Below are 15,601 nucleotides of genomic sequence, written 5' to 3' on the forward strand. Positions count from 1 at the left end.
TGAGGAATGAATCATGAGGGACACTCAACGACAAAGCTACTGTACTTGCAGGTTGGCGTGGGTACTGAGAACTGATGGTTTTGAGATGAGAGATAGGAAGATTGTATGACCGACCCACCAGCCCTCATGGCAGTCCAGAGGTGGGCTTGTCAGCGCAGGGCATCACTCACCATCATACACCACCCCACAAGAAAGATGTGGCTGGGGGCTTGTGTCTAGCAGAGATGGATCCCAGTACCTGACTGAGTGTCGGAACAGGGCACAGGTCACATTATGCGAGAGAACCAGGTCTGGGGGTAGAATCCGCAGGGGATAAATGGGCCCTGTGGAATACAAGTCCCGCTGGTTAGCTCAAGAGTTGGGATGGTGGGGCCCGGCGGCGTGGCCTAGCTAGGGCCTAAAGTCCTCGCCTTGAACGCGCTGGGGAACTCATGGGTGCTGGTTCTAATCCCGGCAGCTCTACCTCCCATCCAACTCCCTACTCTGCTTGTGGCCTGGGAAAGCAGTCGAGGACGGCCCAAAGCCTTGGGACCCTGCACCCATGTGGGATACCTGGAAATAAGTTCCTGGATCCTGGCTTCGGATTGGCATAGCATCGTCCGTTGCATTCACTTGGGGAGTGAATCATCGGACGGACAGAAGATCTTCCTCTCTGTCTCTCCTCCTCTCTGTATATGACTTTCCAATAAATAAATAAATCTATAAAAAAAAAAAAAGAGTTGGGATGGTGACTGGCTGAACTAGGTGTGAACGTGGAACCCACCAACACTCCCGGGTACTGGGGCCGAGAATAGTCTGGGCAGGTCCAAGCTGCAGCACCTGCATGCGCATCCTAAAGCAGGGTGTGAGATGGGCCAGCCCGCAACATCCTCCAGCTCATACAAAGGCCAGGATGGAGGGGCAGGCTATGCCAGGCAAGGGCCTAGCACCTGCTGAAGCATGTGAGATCTGGGTCTGGGAGTGGGCCAAGTGGGGGACCCTGAGAAACTCCCCTACGGGATCACAGCTCCCACTGGTGAACACATGGTGCAGAACTAGGGGTCGGGCAAGCTGGGCAAAGTAGCTCCGTCCTTTGGCAAGTGTGTGGGTTGGTTTTGGAATGGGGTGAACCAGGTGGGGCCAAGCAAGCTTTACCCCACTGGCAAGAGCAGAAACCAGGCTGGAGTACAGGTTATGCCAGGGCAAGGTATCACACCTACTGGTTTACATGAGCCAGGCCTGGGAGCAGACTGAACAGAGTCAGGTTGCTATACCCACCAGCTAGAGTTGTGACTGGAACCTGGCTAGGCCAGGCTAGGCTGCAGCATCTGAAGGCAAAGGCTAAGACAGATGAGGGGCTGTGCCAGGCTGGGTCAGAGCAACCACTGGCATGCACAAGATCTGTAGATGGGAATAGGCCTGTTGGGGAGCAAATGATGTGATTCCCATTGGTGAGTGCGAGGGCCAGGGAGGGGGCTGCAGTCTGGTCTGGATATGGCTGCAGGGTACCTTAGCATAGGTGTGAGCAGGGTCTGGGATGCGCCGGACTGGGCTAGACTCCAGCACCAACTGGTGCTCATGGGAACCAGGGAGGGTATAGTACAGGTTAGGCTAGGTCTCTACTCCTGCTGAGCCAAATGTGAGCTGTGTGTGGGTGTGGACCAGGCTTGGCTGGGCTGTAGCACTCCAACACCATTTGGTTTACATAAAAGACGGGGCTGGATACAATTGCAACAGTGTGTGTGTAGGCTGATTTGGATGACTGCTGGACCATGTATTGGCAAACACACCCAAGAATCAGGCCTGGGATGGCCTTAGATGAGGTTTCTTTGGCGATTTCCTATCAGCTGAATTGCTACACTCAGAAACCCAACCATGAGAGAACTGCAGGTTTCATGGTGAAGTGTGTGTCAGAGCTGGGCCTCTTCGGTGCCTGACGGAGCAGCGGATGGCATATCTAACAGCACGTGGAGGTTATGGCAGTGCATTGGAGCCTGGTACCATGGCAGAAGACGGAGGACAGAACAAATGAACTATTCCAACCGGGCGCAGCATTGACTGTCTGGGCAGATGGAGACTACCGAACTAGAGCAGCCAGTGGATTTTGGAGAGATCTCGTGATTGGAATGGCGGGATCAACAATTCAGGACTGTTGAATTAACGAAGCTCATGAGAACTTCATGGTGTTGTAAATTTGTATTTTTTCCTGTTGTTGATTTATTTTGTGGCTTTTCATCTAAGGGGAGGTATGGCAATTGCGTAATGGAAACTATCATATCCAGATGTGAGAATACAATGCAGTATGCCATCTCTACTTCCAAATCAAAGATGGACTCCCAGTTGCAATAGATGCTGGACTCTGCCATCGTTCATGTACACAATGATGACACATGACTGTTTATGAAGAACTATACTATAGTAATGATATAGAGGAACTCGGTGGAGGAGAGGGACTTGGCGAGGGGGCAAGAAAAATCCCAGGGCCTACGGAAATGTATCATAAAATAGAATCCTAAAAACAAATACCCATATTGCTTTCAGATCAACATCTATACAGGGTGCCCAGCATGGTGGTCCTGCTTCCTATCCAGCTCCTTGCTTGTGGACCGGGGAAGCAGCTGAGAACAGCCCACGGGTGCAGGGAGACCCAGAAGAAGCTCCTGGTTCCTGATCAGCTTAGCTTTGGCCATTGCGGCCACTTGGGGAGTGAACCAGTGGACTGAAGGTTCTTCTGTCTCGCCTTCTCTCTGTGTATCTCACTTCCCAATAGAATAAATAAATCTTAAACACAACAACAACAACAGAACATTAGACCAAGGGCAAATGACAGACTGGGGAAGCCTTCATATTATTAGTAGACAATTTATTCAATTTACTACCAGAACATGAAGTGACACAGGATCCTCTTGGCCGTCTGATTCAGAGATGAAGCGGGCTCCCGCTGCTTCTAACAAAGGTGCCAAGGAACCAGCACATGGTGACATGGAACACTTCACCTTGCTGTACCTGTGGCAGCCTAAGATGCACACTTTGGGGAAGCTAGCATAAACAAACACATGGTTTCAAATGGTTTCCATACAGAATTAACCGTGGGAGTCTGGAAACAAACTTAAGGGACTGTACAACACACAATGCGATATTACACACAAATACGCAAAAAAGAAACACACAAAAAAAGGACTGAATTTAAAACGTAAATGATGGTTTTGTTTACTTTTCAATGTGAAAAAGTTTAAGGTAACTTGGATTTCAATGCTACAAATGGTCACGAGTCATTTAGCAGGAAAGCAAAAGCAGCTGAAGCCCAGACTCCAGAGAGACTGGCAGGAGCTGGCAGACTTTTACTTTGGAACAGAACAAGAAGAGTCTCCCAAATGATGCCTTGCCACATTTTAGAAACCTTTAGTGGCTCACGAGTTTGTGTTCGCAAAGTAAAAGCTGCATTTAAGAAGTACATGAACATACACACGCCAAGTATTTACACGTTAATTTGATACTCAGGTAAATGAAAAGCAGTTTTAATTATTTCCCACCACACCTTTTAGGTTACCACATTCAGAAAAGTTAAGCTATAAAAAGGGTCACAGCCTTTATTAAAAGTGAGCGTAGTATATAATATATACAGGGTGGCACATGGTGCCAATTTTATTTGTGGATATAGTACTTCAAAACTCGGGTTTATAAATTACACCTTTGCCACGGCCTTGGCCAAGTCGTGAACCAGTGCAGAATTCAGCTGGCTCAGAGTGCTGATCTTGGCATGCTTGGAAGTGGCATACTTGTTCTTGATGGTCTGGAAGAGAAAAGTCGAAAAAGTCATGAAAAAGGCACACTGCATCAGTGCGGTGCGCATGTCCGTCCCTTGCCTGGGCCTCTGCGGCAGACTCACCATGTGCTTGGTAAGCCCGCGGTTCACCATGACCAGGTTCTTAGCCAGGTGCTGCATGATGGGCAGAAGAGACTCTTCAGTGTAGCAGAGGTAGTGCTGCAGAGTTGGGGTCTAAGACAACAACAGAAACAGGTCCAGGCCGCTCAGCGGGAGGCCTTTCACTAAGGTTCTACATACTAGCAGCAACTGCAGTGGAAACTTTTGTTAAGCCCCAGACACACTCCTCAGGTGCCTTCCCAAACCTCATCATTATGTAACTGCCTTCTGCAGCTCAAAGCTGACTTTCTCCTTCCGCTTTGGGAGTTAGGGTACTGCCTGGCACATTTGCCGCAAGATTCGTTAGGTCCTAGTAACAGCCGTTCTTTTTCAGAATTTAGAAATGAAAAGCACTCTATGAAAAAGGCATCACCGGAGGGTTTTACTCCAAGGAGTTCTCAGTTTAGGAACTATGAGAGGCCTGTTCTCTTGCAACATAGTTTCTATGCAAACAGCATTTTCAATGCAATGTTCATTATTAGAGATAGGGCTTACCCATTCGCCATTATCAAGAATTTTCAGTGCTAAGCAGAAAGCGCCTGCCGCGATCTGAGAAGGGGCAAAGTGCACCATGTCATAGTCCAGCATCGTCAGTTCCATCAGGTATTTGGCTAAAGTGTGCAGCTCAACATCCACCTGCAACAAAACCCACCCGGCACTGAGCTGCTTCCAGGGACATTCTCAATACACGTCACTAGCAATGTCCCCACAGCACGCGACTGCCCAGGGAAGGCCCGTCCTTCCTCCTCCCCTGCCCCGTGTAGCCGGGTTCCTTAACGGGAGTCCAGCTGTGGTATTCCCAGCGCTCCAGCCTGTGGGCCTCCTGGTCCCTGTACCTCTGCGATCTTGGATGCTCGCCGAAGGAAGTGCAGGGGGAGAGGGCGACCCAGGCCGAAGTTCAGAGCTCGGAGGATCTTCATTTCCATCTGTCTGATCTGGTGCTTGGTGTAAGTGTTGTTAGTCACGAAAGCGAAGTCGCCGATTTCTGGAGGGTACATTTCTTCATATTTACTTGCGATAAACATGGCAGTGACGCCAACCAGCTGCAGCATCTTCTTGGGCACACAGTTGTCCTGCAATGGCAATTTCAACTGGCTGAGTAAGTCCTGCCCTTGAAAAGCGGGCCCAAGGGCCATCTAAAGTGGGCATGGGCAGAGAATTCTGACATGAGAAAACGGTAGCTGCCAAGTTGGTAGCTTCAGGACCCGGCCGGGGCCCCGGAGTGTGCGCTCACCTGCATGAACCGATCGATGATGGCCACGGTCATGTACATGGTCTCCTGCAGGAGCCGGAACTTCATCTGCACCTGCACCAGCCAGTCAATCAGGATGGCCCTCATGTTGCCAGTCACTTCCCGACCCAGCAGGTATTTCGGTTTGACCGACTGCTCTGCCTGCAAAAGAAAATGCCGAGTTATCCTCAGAAGCATGACTCTGTCATTCCAGAAGGACCAGCTAGTTACCACATAAAACTGCACTGGGGCGTTAACAACCTAAAAAGAAAAAAAAAAAAATTTTTTTTTTTTTTAAATATTTGAAAGGCAAAGTCAAAGATAGATTTTCCATCCATTCCTCCATGGCTACAAGGTCTTAACAACCAAAGGCAGGAGCTTCAGCTAGGTGTTCCAAGTGGGTGCAGGAGGCCAAGCACGTGGGCCATCCTCTGCTTCTTTCCCAGGGGGATCAGGAGTGAGCTGGATCAGAAATGGAGCAACCAAGACTGGAGCCCTTGCCCATATGGGATGCTGGTGTTGCAAGGAGGCAGCTTAACACGCAACACTAGCCTCCACTTCTTAAAATAAAAGTATAGATTGTATTATACATACATATATATAATATATAATTTTTTTGAAAAAAGATTTGAAAGGAAGAGTTAGAGAAAAAGCAGGTTTTGCACCGCTGGTTCATTCCTCAAGTGGTCACCATGTGTGTACAGACACATACATGGTTTGAAAGAGCAGCAGGCGCAGAGCGAGTGAAGTCGTTCATCCCAAGTGGCAGTCAGCTTTGGGCCAGGGACCAGGACCACCACCTGGGAGGCAGTGCTGAGAACTCGGGCCATTCATTCTCTGCCACCTTCCAGGCAGCAGTAGCCGGAAGCGGACCTGAAACGGACGCTGTGTGCTATGGGATACTGCCGGTGGCTCACATGGCACCACGATGCCAGGCCACACAGCTAGCTAGAAACGGTGTCGTTACTGGGCAAGCCCACAAGCAGACATGATAATACAGTGCCAGGATTTCCCACACTGCTAACATCTTAGACCTGGCCCTCACCCTGTACCCCTGCATGGATATTTGGCACAGGAGTTAAGTGGCTGCTGGCCTCCTCCCTCCCCCGCCCCCCCCCCCCCCATTTCTTAGGGGATGCTTGGTTCTTGTCCTGGCTATCCAAGTGTTTACTCCATGAGGCAGCAGATGATGGTTCAAGCACTTGGGGCCCTGCCAGCCATGGAGGCCACATTTCCTGAATCCCAGGCTCCTGCTGTGCCAGGTGTTTGGGGAGTGAATCAGCAGATGAAGGTCTGTCTCTAAAAGAACAGAAAGAAATGCTACCTTCATCCAATTATTGCAAACTGGTGATAGGAAAGAGTCCCTATACCTTTGGCAAAAAAAGACCCAACAAGCCTTCTGCGAATACCGACCTCAAGCTGTCTTAGGTAAGCATAGATGTCTTTCACGTATTCACTGCAAAGGTTTGGATCAGCTCCGTCCTCGGCGTCCACGTCGCTCACGGCGAGGATGACGTCGGAGAAGGCCTGACACAGGTACTCCTCCGCAGGTGGCTCGCACACGGATGTCTCCATCGGGCTGGCGGCGGGCGTGTCCACCTGCAGCACAGATCCGTCCTGAGCCCACAGCCCCCCCGCAGCACACACCGTGGCGGGGCATGAAGGTCACACGGCTTGCACCAGGTCAAGAAACCACTCTGCGGAGCGAGGACAATCACCTTTTCATTCAGTGATGGCATGGCTGAGCTGGTGGGAGGGTGCCGACAAGTGGTAAGGCCAAGCGAGGCCATCAACATGGAGTCTCAGGAAAGCCTCAGGCAGTGCCAGCGCCGCCGCAGGTTTCCTGCGCCGGCCTGGAACAGCCCGGGCTGTGTCACCCTTGATCTAAGAAGCTAGCTGTGTTCCCAACTGTTTCTAAGCGAGCTTTGAAGGTCAGAGCTTCAGAACGCACTCCACCTGGACTTCAGCAACTTCCTCTACCTGACCTGTCCTCCCTCACCCAGACCAGACAGATCGACTTCTCCGCTAATTCCAAGCCCTTGGTTTTCGAGGCTGTCACCTCCAGCCACTTCTCTGCAAGGGAACATCTTCCTCTCACTGCAAACTGACAGACTCTGGTCATTTCGTGGCTACCCCAGAGAATGAAAAAGGAACCAAAGGAATGCTGTATTTCAGTAATAAAGCCCGGCCAGAGATGCTCGTCCTGGGACATCAAGGCCATTGGGTTAGCCATCTACGACTTAACGCTGTGAACCAAGAGGGGGAAACAAGATCCTGGACTTGAACTCCCTGTGTATTTCCCACTCTGTGACCCTGGCTTCGAGGTTCCTGTAATCCCTGAAGCGTAAAGATGTGGGACTCTGTACAGCAGAATTCCTTGGCGGCGCACCCACATGTCAACTGCTAGCCAATGCAATCAACGGCTTCTAGAAGGAGAATACACTTACCAGAATAGGTTCAGGCGATTGCTTCTCCCCATTCACAGGCTCCAGCTTGGGCTCGGGCTCGGGCTCGGGCTCGGGCTGTGGCTGTGGTTCGGGCTCTGGCTCGGGCACAGATGCAGGCACAACCACCCTTTCCGAAGGTTTTATTGGTTTCTTAGCAGGGACTTTTCCAGTAGGCAAAGTTTTGGCTTCCTACGGATGTAACAGTGAGAAGGTTGTGCACCCAGGGTCACCAGCTTCCAGTGTCCTTCCTCGGAGAAGGCGGGCGGGCGAAGGGGAGGGGGCAGTTACCTTCTTAAGAGGCCCTTTGGCCTGCAGCTGCTCACTGACTTTGTTCCCAATGTCTCCAAGGGCCGTTCTGGGCCTCAGGCCCGGCTTGGAGGCGGCCACCGTGGCCACAGGCACGCGCTTGGCGCCTGCCATGGTGATCTTCCCTTTATTTTCAGCACTAATTTTCGTGTTCTGAAAGAAGCAAAACCACTCTTGAGATCCTGCCCAGCCAGCCAGGGAAGATCGGGTCTACCCCCCAAATGGGTCCCAGGAGCGGTTCTCCGGAGGGCAGGCCTCTGGGAAACGGGCTCAGGGTTCTGCCTCACGGCCCTAACGAGGCCGCCAGCTCCTAGAAGCTCCAGTTTACCCACTGCATTCCCAGTGAAGTCCCCGCCAGCTCACAAACACCGAATTTGCATGTGAAAGGAAAAAAAGAAAAAGCTTTTGCTGGAGGGGGTGGGCGACATTTCCAGCTCTCGCCTGGACCCCCTTCCATCAATTCTGTAAAAGCTTTTCCGCGGCTTCAACAACCCCGGGATCTCGCCAACTCCCTTCCTCCCTCTGGCCGACCCCTCAAGCTCCCGCTGCCCACCATCGCAGCGCTGGCCCCCCGGGAACCCTCCGGCCCGCCGGCCGGCTCCCCGGCTCCCGGGAACCTCGCAGGTGATGGCAGGCGCAGGTTCACCTGGACTCACCCTGGTGACGCGGAGCGCCATGGCTTCCTCCTGAGCGGGAGGCGGGCAGCGGGGACGAGCAGCACACCGGAGGCCCCGACCAGTCGGGCACCTGGATCCTCCGCAGCCCAACAGCCAGCCGTTCCTGCGCAGCACGCCGGGAGGAGCCGGGCCCTGCTCCGGTTTAAACCCCGCAGCGCTCCCTCCTCATTGGCCTGTTCGTGGCACTCGCTCCCTCCCCATTGGCGGACGTCGGTTCCCGGAGAATGCGTTTCCAAGGCGACCTCGCGGAGACGTTCGAGAAGGGGCGGGCCCAGAGCGTGGCTGCGTGGCGGCTCTCGGCTGTCACGTGACCGGGCTCCGCGCCTGCGTGCTCGGGCTGCGGCCGCGGGCGCTCGGGACGAAGAGATTCTGCCCGTGAGGTGCCAGTCGCCGCCCTACCCGCCTCAGAGACCCTAAGGCTCTGGCAGAGCGGCTGGAGCGGGTGGCCGCAGCCTTAGAAGCGAGGGAAGCAGCCTTGCCTCTGGTCCTACGTAGTGTTTCACGCGATCCACTCCCACAGTAGCAGCCACAGCACCTTAGGCCTGAGGAAAGGCTGCCATTCCCACAGGTCCCTGTTGTGGAAGGCTCCCCAAGGCCTGCCCTGGGACTGAACCTAAGCGCTTTTTTTAAATCCCTGTGTCTTTGGATCCGTGATTTTTTTTTTTTTTTTTGCACAACCCTGATTGCCTGTTATGCGTGCCTACTTCCGGAACGGGTGTGTTGTGGTACAGCCTTGAGGAAGCTTGCACCCCCATATCTGCTGAGCCAGTGTTGGGGTTCTGCCCTGATTCCCATCCAGTTTCCCAGAGGATGGATCCCAGGCTGGGTCCAAACACCTGCGGGAGACTGGGCTTGAACTCCTGTGTCTCCCGCTCAGTGTAGCTCTGCCTTTCCAAGAAATCGTTTTTCTTAAGGACACCAGCTTCTTGCCATATTGCCTCTGATTACTTCGATATTTCAAGCTTGATCAGTTTCCCGAAGCCAACAGTTTTTATTTGGGAAATCATTGTCATTTTCTTCTCCCCCAGAGTGCCTGCCAGAGGGGCTTGGCCCTACCCAGCGAACATTCCCCCGCAAACGGCCAAATTGTCAGCTCACGTGTCTGCCTTCAGCGATTCTCGGAGTTGAGGAGTCCCAGGACCACGTTTTTTTTTTTTTTTTTTTTTTTAAGATTTATTTCATTTTTATTGGAAAGTCAAATATACAGAGAGGAGGAGAGATGGGGAGGAAGACCTTCCGACTGCTGATTCACTCCTCAAGTGGAGCTGAGCTGCTCCGAAGCCAGGAGCCTCCTCTAGGTCTCCCATGCAGGTGCAGGATCCCAAGGCTTTGGGTTGTTCTTGACTGCTGTCCCAGGCGACAAGCAAGGAGCTGGATCAGAACCGGGCCCAAGTGGGATCCCAGGCGTGTAAGGCAAGGACTTTAGCCACTAGGCTACTGCACTGTTGGGCCCAGGACCACCTCTTTTATTTTTTTTTTTAAGATTTATTTATTTATTGGAAAGTTAGATATACAGAGAAGAGGAGAGAAAGAGAGGAAGATCTTCTGTCCGTCCGATGATTCACTTCCCAAGTAAGTGCAACGGCTGATGCTATGCCAATCCGAAGCCAGGATCCAGGAACTTCTTTCCAGGTATCCCACACGGGTGCAGGGTCCCAAGGCTTTGGGCCGTCCTCGACTGCTTTCCCAGGCCACAAGCAGGGAGATGGATGGGAAGTGGAGCTGCCAGGATTAGAACCAGCACTCATATGGGATCCTGGGGCGTTCAAGGCGAGGACTTTAGGCCCTAGCTGTATACTTCTTATCCAGCTCCCTGCTAATGGCTGGGGGCAAGTAACAGCACCTAGCCCAAGTGTGTGGGCTCCGCCAGGCAAGTGGGAGACCTGTGTGAGGCCCTGGCTGCCGGCTTCAGCCTGCCTCAGCCTTGGCTTTTGAGACCACTTGGGGAATGAGCTAACAGGTGCAATGTCTCTCTTTCTCTATCTCTCCCTGTTTCTTTGTAACCATTTTTATTGGGAAGGAAGATCAGATCCATGGAAAGTAGGAAAGGCAGAGAAAGGTTTCCAACTCTTAGGGTCACGCTCCAAATGGCTGCAATGATCAGAGCTGCACTGATCCGAAGCCAGGAGCCAGAGCTCCCTCCAAGTCTCCTGAGGGCAGAGTCTCAAGGTTTGGGCTGTTCTCCACTGCTTCCCCACAGATCACAAGCAGGGAGCTGGATGGGAAGTGGAGCTGTCGGGATTAGAACCGGCACCTATATGGGATCCTGGCGCATTCAAGGCAAGGACTTTAGCCACTAGGCAATCTCGCCGGGCCCTAAATATATTTTTTAAAGACTTACTTACTTACTTATTTATTTTGCCATATTGCTTACTTATTTATCTTGGATTTTGATGTTTTTAAATTTAGTTTTGCTTCTTCAAAGCACTTTATTTTTAAAAAAATAAATAATTATTTTAAAACAATGATTACATGGTTGATTAGCATGGGAAGGATCGTGGTTTGGGGAAAATTGAGGGATTTCATTGATTCCAAATTTGCTATTTCTTCTTGTTCCTGGGCTAATAGGAGAGACAAAGGGGAAAACCACCCATGCCTTTCCACATGCCCCAGTACCCAGGGATGAGGAACTGCCACCTCCTATCAACCCAGAGTCTCCATGTGTACATATTCTGAGGGTTCTGTCCAAGTGGCATGGATACTTCTGAAATGCTGCCAATTTCACTGCTCTAAGGATGATGTCACCACCGCCCCCAATGTCCATTGGCTTCATTCACCGAAATTTTTTGCTATCATTGCTTGTTTGGGGTTGTTGTCCAGCTAGTTCTGTTCTGTACCAAATGCGCTGCCATATTCTCCTTTTACAAGTGGGCCTGTGTCCACTGCTCCACCTTTTTCATTAAGTAGGGCATGTGCTTGCAGGCGAGTTCAAGTAGCTGGGCCAGGTGTCCCAAACACTGCTGAATCTCCACCCCTGGGGCTCATGAACCTGGATCTGAGCCTGGAACCTGTGAATGTTACCTTTATGTGGCCCCCTGAGAAGCGGAAAACATCCCGGCTGGAGTGGGTGGGCCCTGCGGGGATACCCGAGTCCTGTGCTTAGGAGAGGATTGCAGTAGAGCAGCTCAGAGATGGCAGTAGAAGCCTGGGCATGGGGCATGGAGAGGGGAATGAATGTGCGTGCTGAGCACTGGCAAAGCAAACGGGCCTGCATCCTTGGTCCAGAGGTCTGAGTTCAGCCAACCACCTGACTGATGCAGCAAATGACTTCTCCCCTAAGCTCGGGAAGTGGGCAGTCCTACTGCACCTGGACTTGGGCGTGTCAGACCCACACTGGATCTGCTCCAAGTCCCAGCACTTGGAGATGATACATTCGGCGTTAAGTCCCTACGTTTGTGTAATTGCAGCACCAGGAAACCTGCACAAATGATCCTGTGCTCTGCTGTTTACAGACTGGTTAGGACGCGTGTTGTTGAACTTCCTGGAAAGGCAGTCATCCAGTACCAACTCTTTTGTGTCTGACTTCTTTATAATTTTAAAAATTCATCTATATTTCCTTTAATCTTACTTTCCTACTGCTGAGCATTAATAATCCACTATGAATAGATGAGTTTATCCGTTGCTTTATTGATGGACATTTTAGACCATTTCTAGTTTAACTTTATTTGAAAGTCTGGGTTACAGAAAGAAAGGCAGAAATTGAGTGAGATCTTCCATCAGCTGGTTCACTCCTCAAGTGGCCCTAACAGCCAGGGGTGAGCCAAGCTGAAACCAGGAGCCAGGGACTCCACCCAGGTCTCTCAAGCACTTGTGCCATGCTCAGCTGCTTTCCCTGGCACGTTAGAAGGGAGCAAGATTGGAAATGGAGCAGCTGGGACTTTAACTAGCACCCACATGAAGCTAGCATTGTATGTGGCAGCTTAACCCATTATGCCACAACGTAGGACCCTGCTTAGGTTTAGACTATGAATAGTACTTTTTTTTTTTTTAAGATTTATTTATTTATTGGAAAGTCAGATATACAGAGAGGAGGAAAGACAGAGAGGAAGATCTTCGTCCGATGATTCACTTCCCAAGTGAGCGCAACGGATGATGCTATGCCGATCCGAAGCCAGGAGCCAGGAACTTCTTCTGGGTCCCCCACATGGGTGCAGGGTCCCAAGGCTTTGGGCTGTCCTCAATTGCTTTCCCAGGCCACAAGCAGGGAGCTGGATGGGAAATGGAGCTGCCGGGATTAGAAACGGCACCCATATGGGATCCTGGTGCGTTCAAAGTGAGGACTTTAGCCACTAGGCCATGCCGCTGGGCCCGAGTAGTACTTTTTAAAAAAGATTTATTTTTATTGGAAAGTCAGATTTATAGAGAGACAGATCTTCTGTTTATTGGCCACAGCAGGAAGCTGAACAGGAAGTGGACCAGCCAGGATATAAACAGGTGCTCTTATGGGATCCCAGTGCATGCATGAAACGTGAGGATTTATCTACAAGGCTACTGTGCCGAGAACAGTACTTGTCATATAAGCCTTTTTATGGACATATTTCCATTTATCTTGGGTAAACACTCCAGAGTGGAACTGCCAGGTCCCAAGTGGATGCATGGTTAACCTTAGTGTGTGAATTCCAGGTGCTGCAACTCCTTATCAATTCACTGAGCTGAACATTTAAGAGCTGTGTATTTTGTTATCTATGCCTCAGTGAGAGTATTGGAAGAGAAAAATGTTACAGAACAGTATTTTCAGTTGCACTAAATAGAAAAATTTGAGCATCTGTGAAAGAAACCATGCTATAGATACAAGGAACAAGATAGTCTGAATTAAAAATTCCACCATTCTAATTGAATTGCATCCGTTTATTACCAGGACGCTTTTCATTCTGAAGTCATTCTAATATTGAGATGAATTTTAATATCATCTTGCTGCACATTTAGCTGCATACCAAGTGAGGCAGTAGGAAATTTCCGCCTATTCGCATTGCAGTGATACAATGTTAAAACATCTGTAGAGTACAATTCAGCAATATTAAATTTATAAATGTTCTAAATCCTTTGAATCTGAAACTCCACTTGTGATTTTAAGAAAGGACTTCTTTGAAAGGCAGAGTGACAGGCCTTGTTTCTGCTGGTTCACTCCCCAGATGGGTGTGACACACAGCAGGAACTCCAGCGGGTTCTTCCACAGGGGTGCGGGGCCCAGGCGTTTGGGCCATCCCGCTGCCTTCGCCAGCACATCGGCAGGGAGCTGGATGGGAAGAGGAGCAGCTGGAATTCAACCAGAGCTCTGACATGGGTCATCAGTGTCACAAATGGCAGTTTTAATTGACTGTTAACACGACGCTGACCCCTAAAATGTGCAAGGCTGTTGATGGCAGCATTCTACACAACACCCGAATATTAGAATCATATTATGGTTCTAAAGTGAGACTGGGAATGCTAAAGAGATTAAGCAGCTACAGAGAGAATATTCTTTTTTTTTTTTTTAAGATTCACTCACCTTTTGTGGAAAGGCAGATATAGAAACAGGAGGAGAAACAGAGAGGAAGAACCTCCGTCCCCAAGCGGCCGCAACGGCCAGTGCTGCGCCAATCCGAAGCTAGGAGCCAGGAGCTTCTTCCGGGTGAGAATGTTTTTTTAATGCTTCGATTATGCAGTCATTTAAGATGACAAGTACACGCACATTTCTGCCTGTGTGTGTCTTCTGTGCTGGGAAGGACACGGCAGGAGCTGAGTATTCTGGAGGTTTGGCCCACAGAAGTGTCAGCTAGGAAGAACACATTTCCCTGAGCGGAGGATCGCTTGAAGTGACACCACGATCTTTGGGCAAGATGTCTAAGTGTGCAGCTTCACGGTTGTGCTGGTTTGATTGGTTATCACATTGAAGCAACTGTTTCCACTGTTGGAGCAGTAGCCCATTCGAGGGGACATGAACCGCGATCTAAGGGAACGGTGAACGATGACCCGCTTTCTCTGGGCAAATGAATGAATTCACAGGCTTCTCCTCTGGATCCACCTGAACTTACTTTGTACACTTAACACAGTCACTGAGGATGCCGATGCAGACAGAAACACAGACAGGAAAAGCTGGTTTTGAAGTCAGGCTTAAAATGGCAAGTCCTCAAATTTATTTACTCTTATTAGCTTTTTGCTATTTCTATTCCTTCCATGGGAAATGACAATTTTTTAACATTAGTGCAATATTGTATTGTACCTCATTATCTGCTTAAAGCATTTTGATGTATAAAAAACTGTATTAAAACATCAATTTGCAAAAACAAAAAACCCACATTAATTTGCAACAGTTTTTCTACCACTCACATTTAATATGTGCTAAGATTCTGTACCAAAAAAAATGTGCAAAGACAAGGAATATCAAATTATTTATAATAAATATCTGAAATCCCTCACATATTAAAATCAGAAAGATAAAAATATGATTTATAATACATATTTGCTATTATGGCTAAATAAGAAAGTAGCCCTCATAATAAATTTATGCTACCTATCAAAAGAAAGAATGAAAATGTTTAGATGCTTGTAAACACAGTTACTATGAAGTTTATTTTGGACAGCATTCTTTTTTTTTTTTTTTTTAAGATTTATTTACTTTTATTGCAAAGTCAGATATACATAGAGAGGAGAGACAGAGAGGAAGATCTTCCATCCGATGATTCACTCCCCAAGTGAGTACAAAGGCCGGTGCTATGCTAATCCAAAGCCAGAAGCCAGGAGCTCTTCCGGGTCTCCCACGCCGGTGCAGGGTCCCAAGGCTCTGGGCCGTCCTCGACTGCTTTCCCAGGCCACAGGCAGGGAGCTGGATGGGAAGTGGGGCTGTGGGGATTAGAACTGGTGCCCATATGGGATCTTGGCATGTTCAAAGTGAGGACTTTAGCCGCTAGGCCATGGCACTGGGCCCTTGGACAACATTCTTTGGTGTTGATAAAACTGTGTATATGCTATGTCTACCATACTACACACATACACTCAAAGTCATAAATGAAAAAGCATGATTACCCCTGTAGAAAGTAGTTCTGCTTCATGATAC

General features: G+C 49.7%; 1 protein-coding gene across 3 annotated transcripts; it reads right to left on the reverse strand.

The window, feature by feature from the left end:
* Nucleotides 1-2,825: 2,825 nt before the first annotated feature.
* Nucleotides 2,826-8,661, reverse strand: CCNB1 (cyclin B1). 3 transcript variants are annotated; one of them, XM_040979089.1, is made up of 9 exons: nucleotides 8,545-8,661; nucleotides 7,871-8,041; nucleotides 7,583-7,771; nucleotides 6,549-6,734; nucleotides 5,139-5,297; nucleotides 4,741-4,977; nucleotides 4,400-4,540; nucleotides 3,869-3,979; nucleotides 2,826-3,772 (listed from the first exon to the last, which is right to left on the reverse strand). In XM_040979089.1, exons 1-9 carry the CDS (start codon nucleotides 8,563-8,565, stop codon nucleotides 3,665-3,667), a joined length of 1,323 nt encoding a protein of 440 aa, XP_040835023.1. In that variant the 5' UTR covers nucleotides 8,566-8,661; the 3' UTR covers nucleotides 2,826-3,664. The 3 variants fall into 3 exon arrangements, with proteins under 3 accessions (XP_040835023.1, XP_040835022.1, XP_040835021.1); XM_040979088.1 differs by lacking the exon at nucleotides 5,139-5,297; XM_040979087.1 differs by lacking the exon at nucleotides 3,869-3,979.
* Between the last annotated feature and the right edge of the window lie 6,940 nt (nucleotides 8,662-15,601).

Source organism: Ochotona curzoniae, unplaced genomic scaffold (genome assembly GCF_017591425.1).
Source record: "Ochotona curzoniae isolate NIBS_2020 unplaced genomic scaffold, NIBS_Ocur_1.0 contig_293, whole genome shotgun sequence".
NCBI lineage: Eukaryota > Metazoa > Chordata > Mammalia > Lagomorpha > Ochotonidae > Ochotona > Ochotona curzoniae.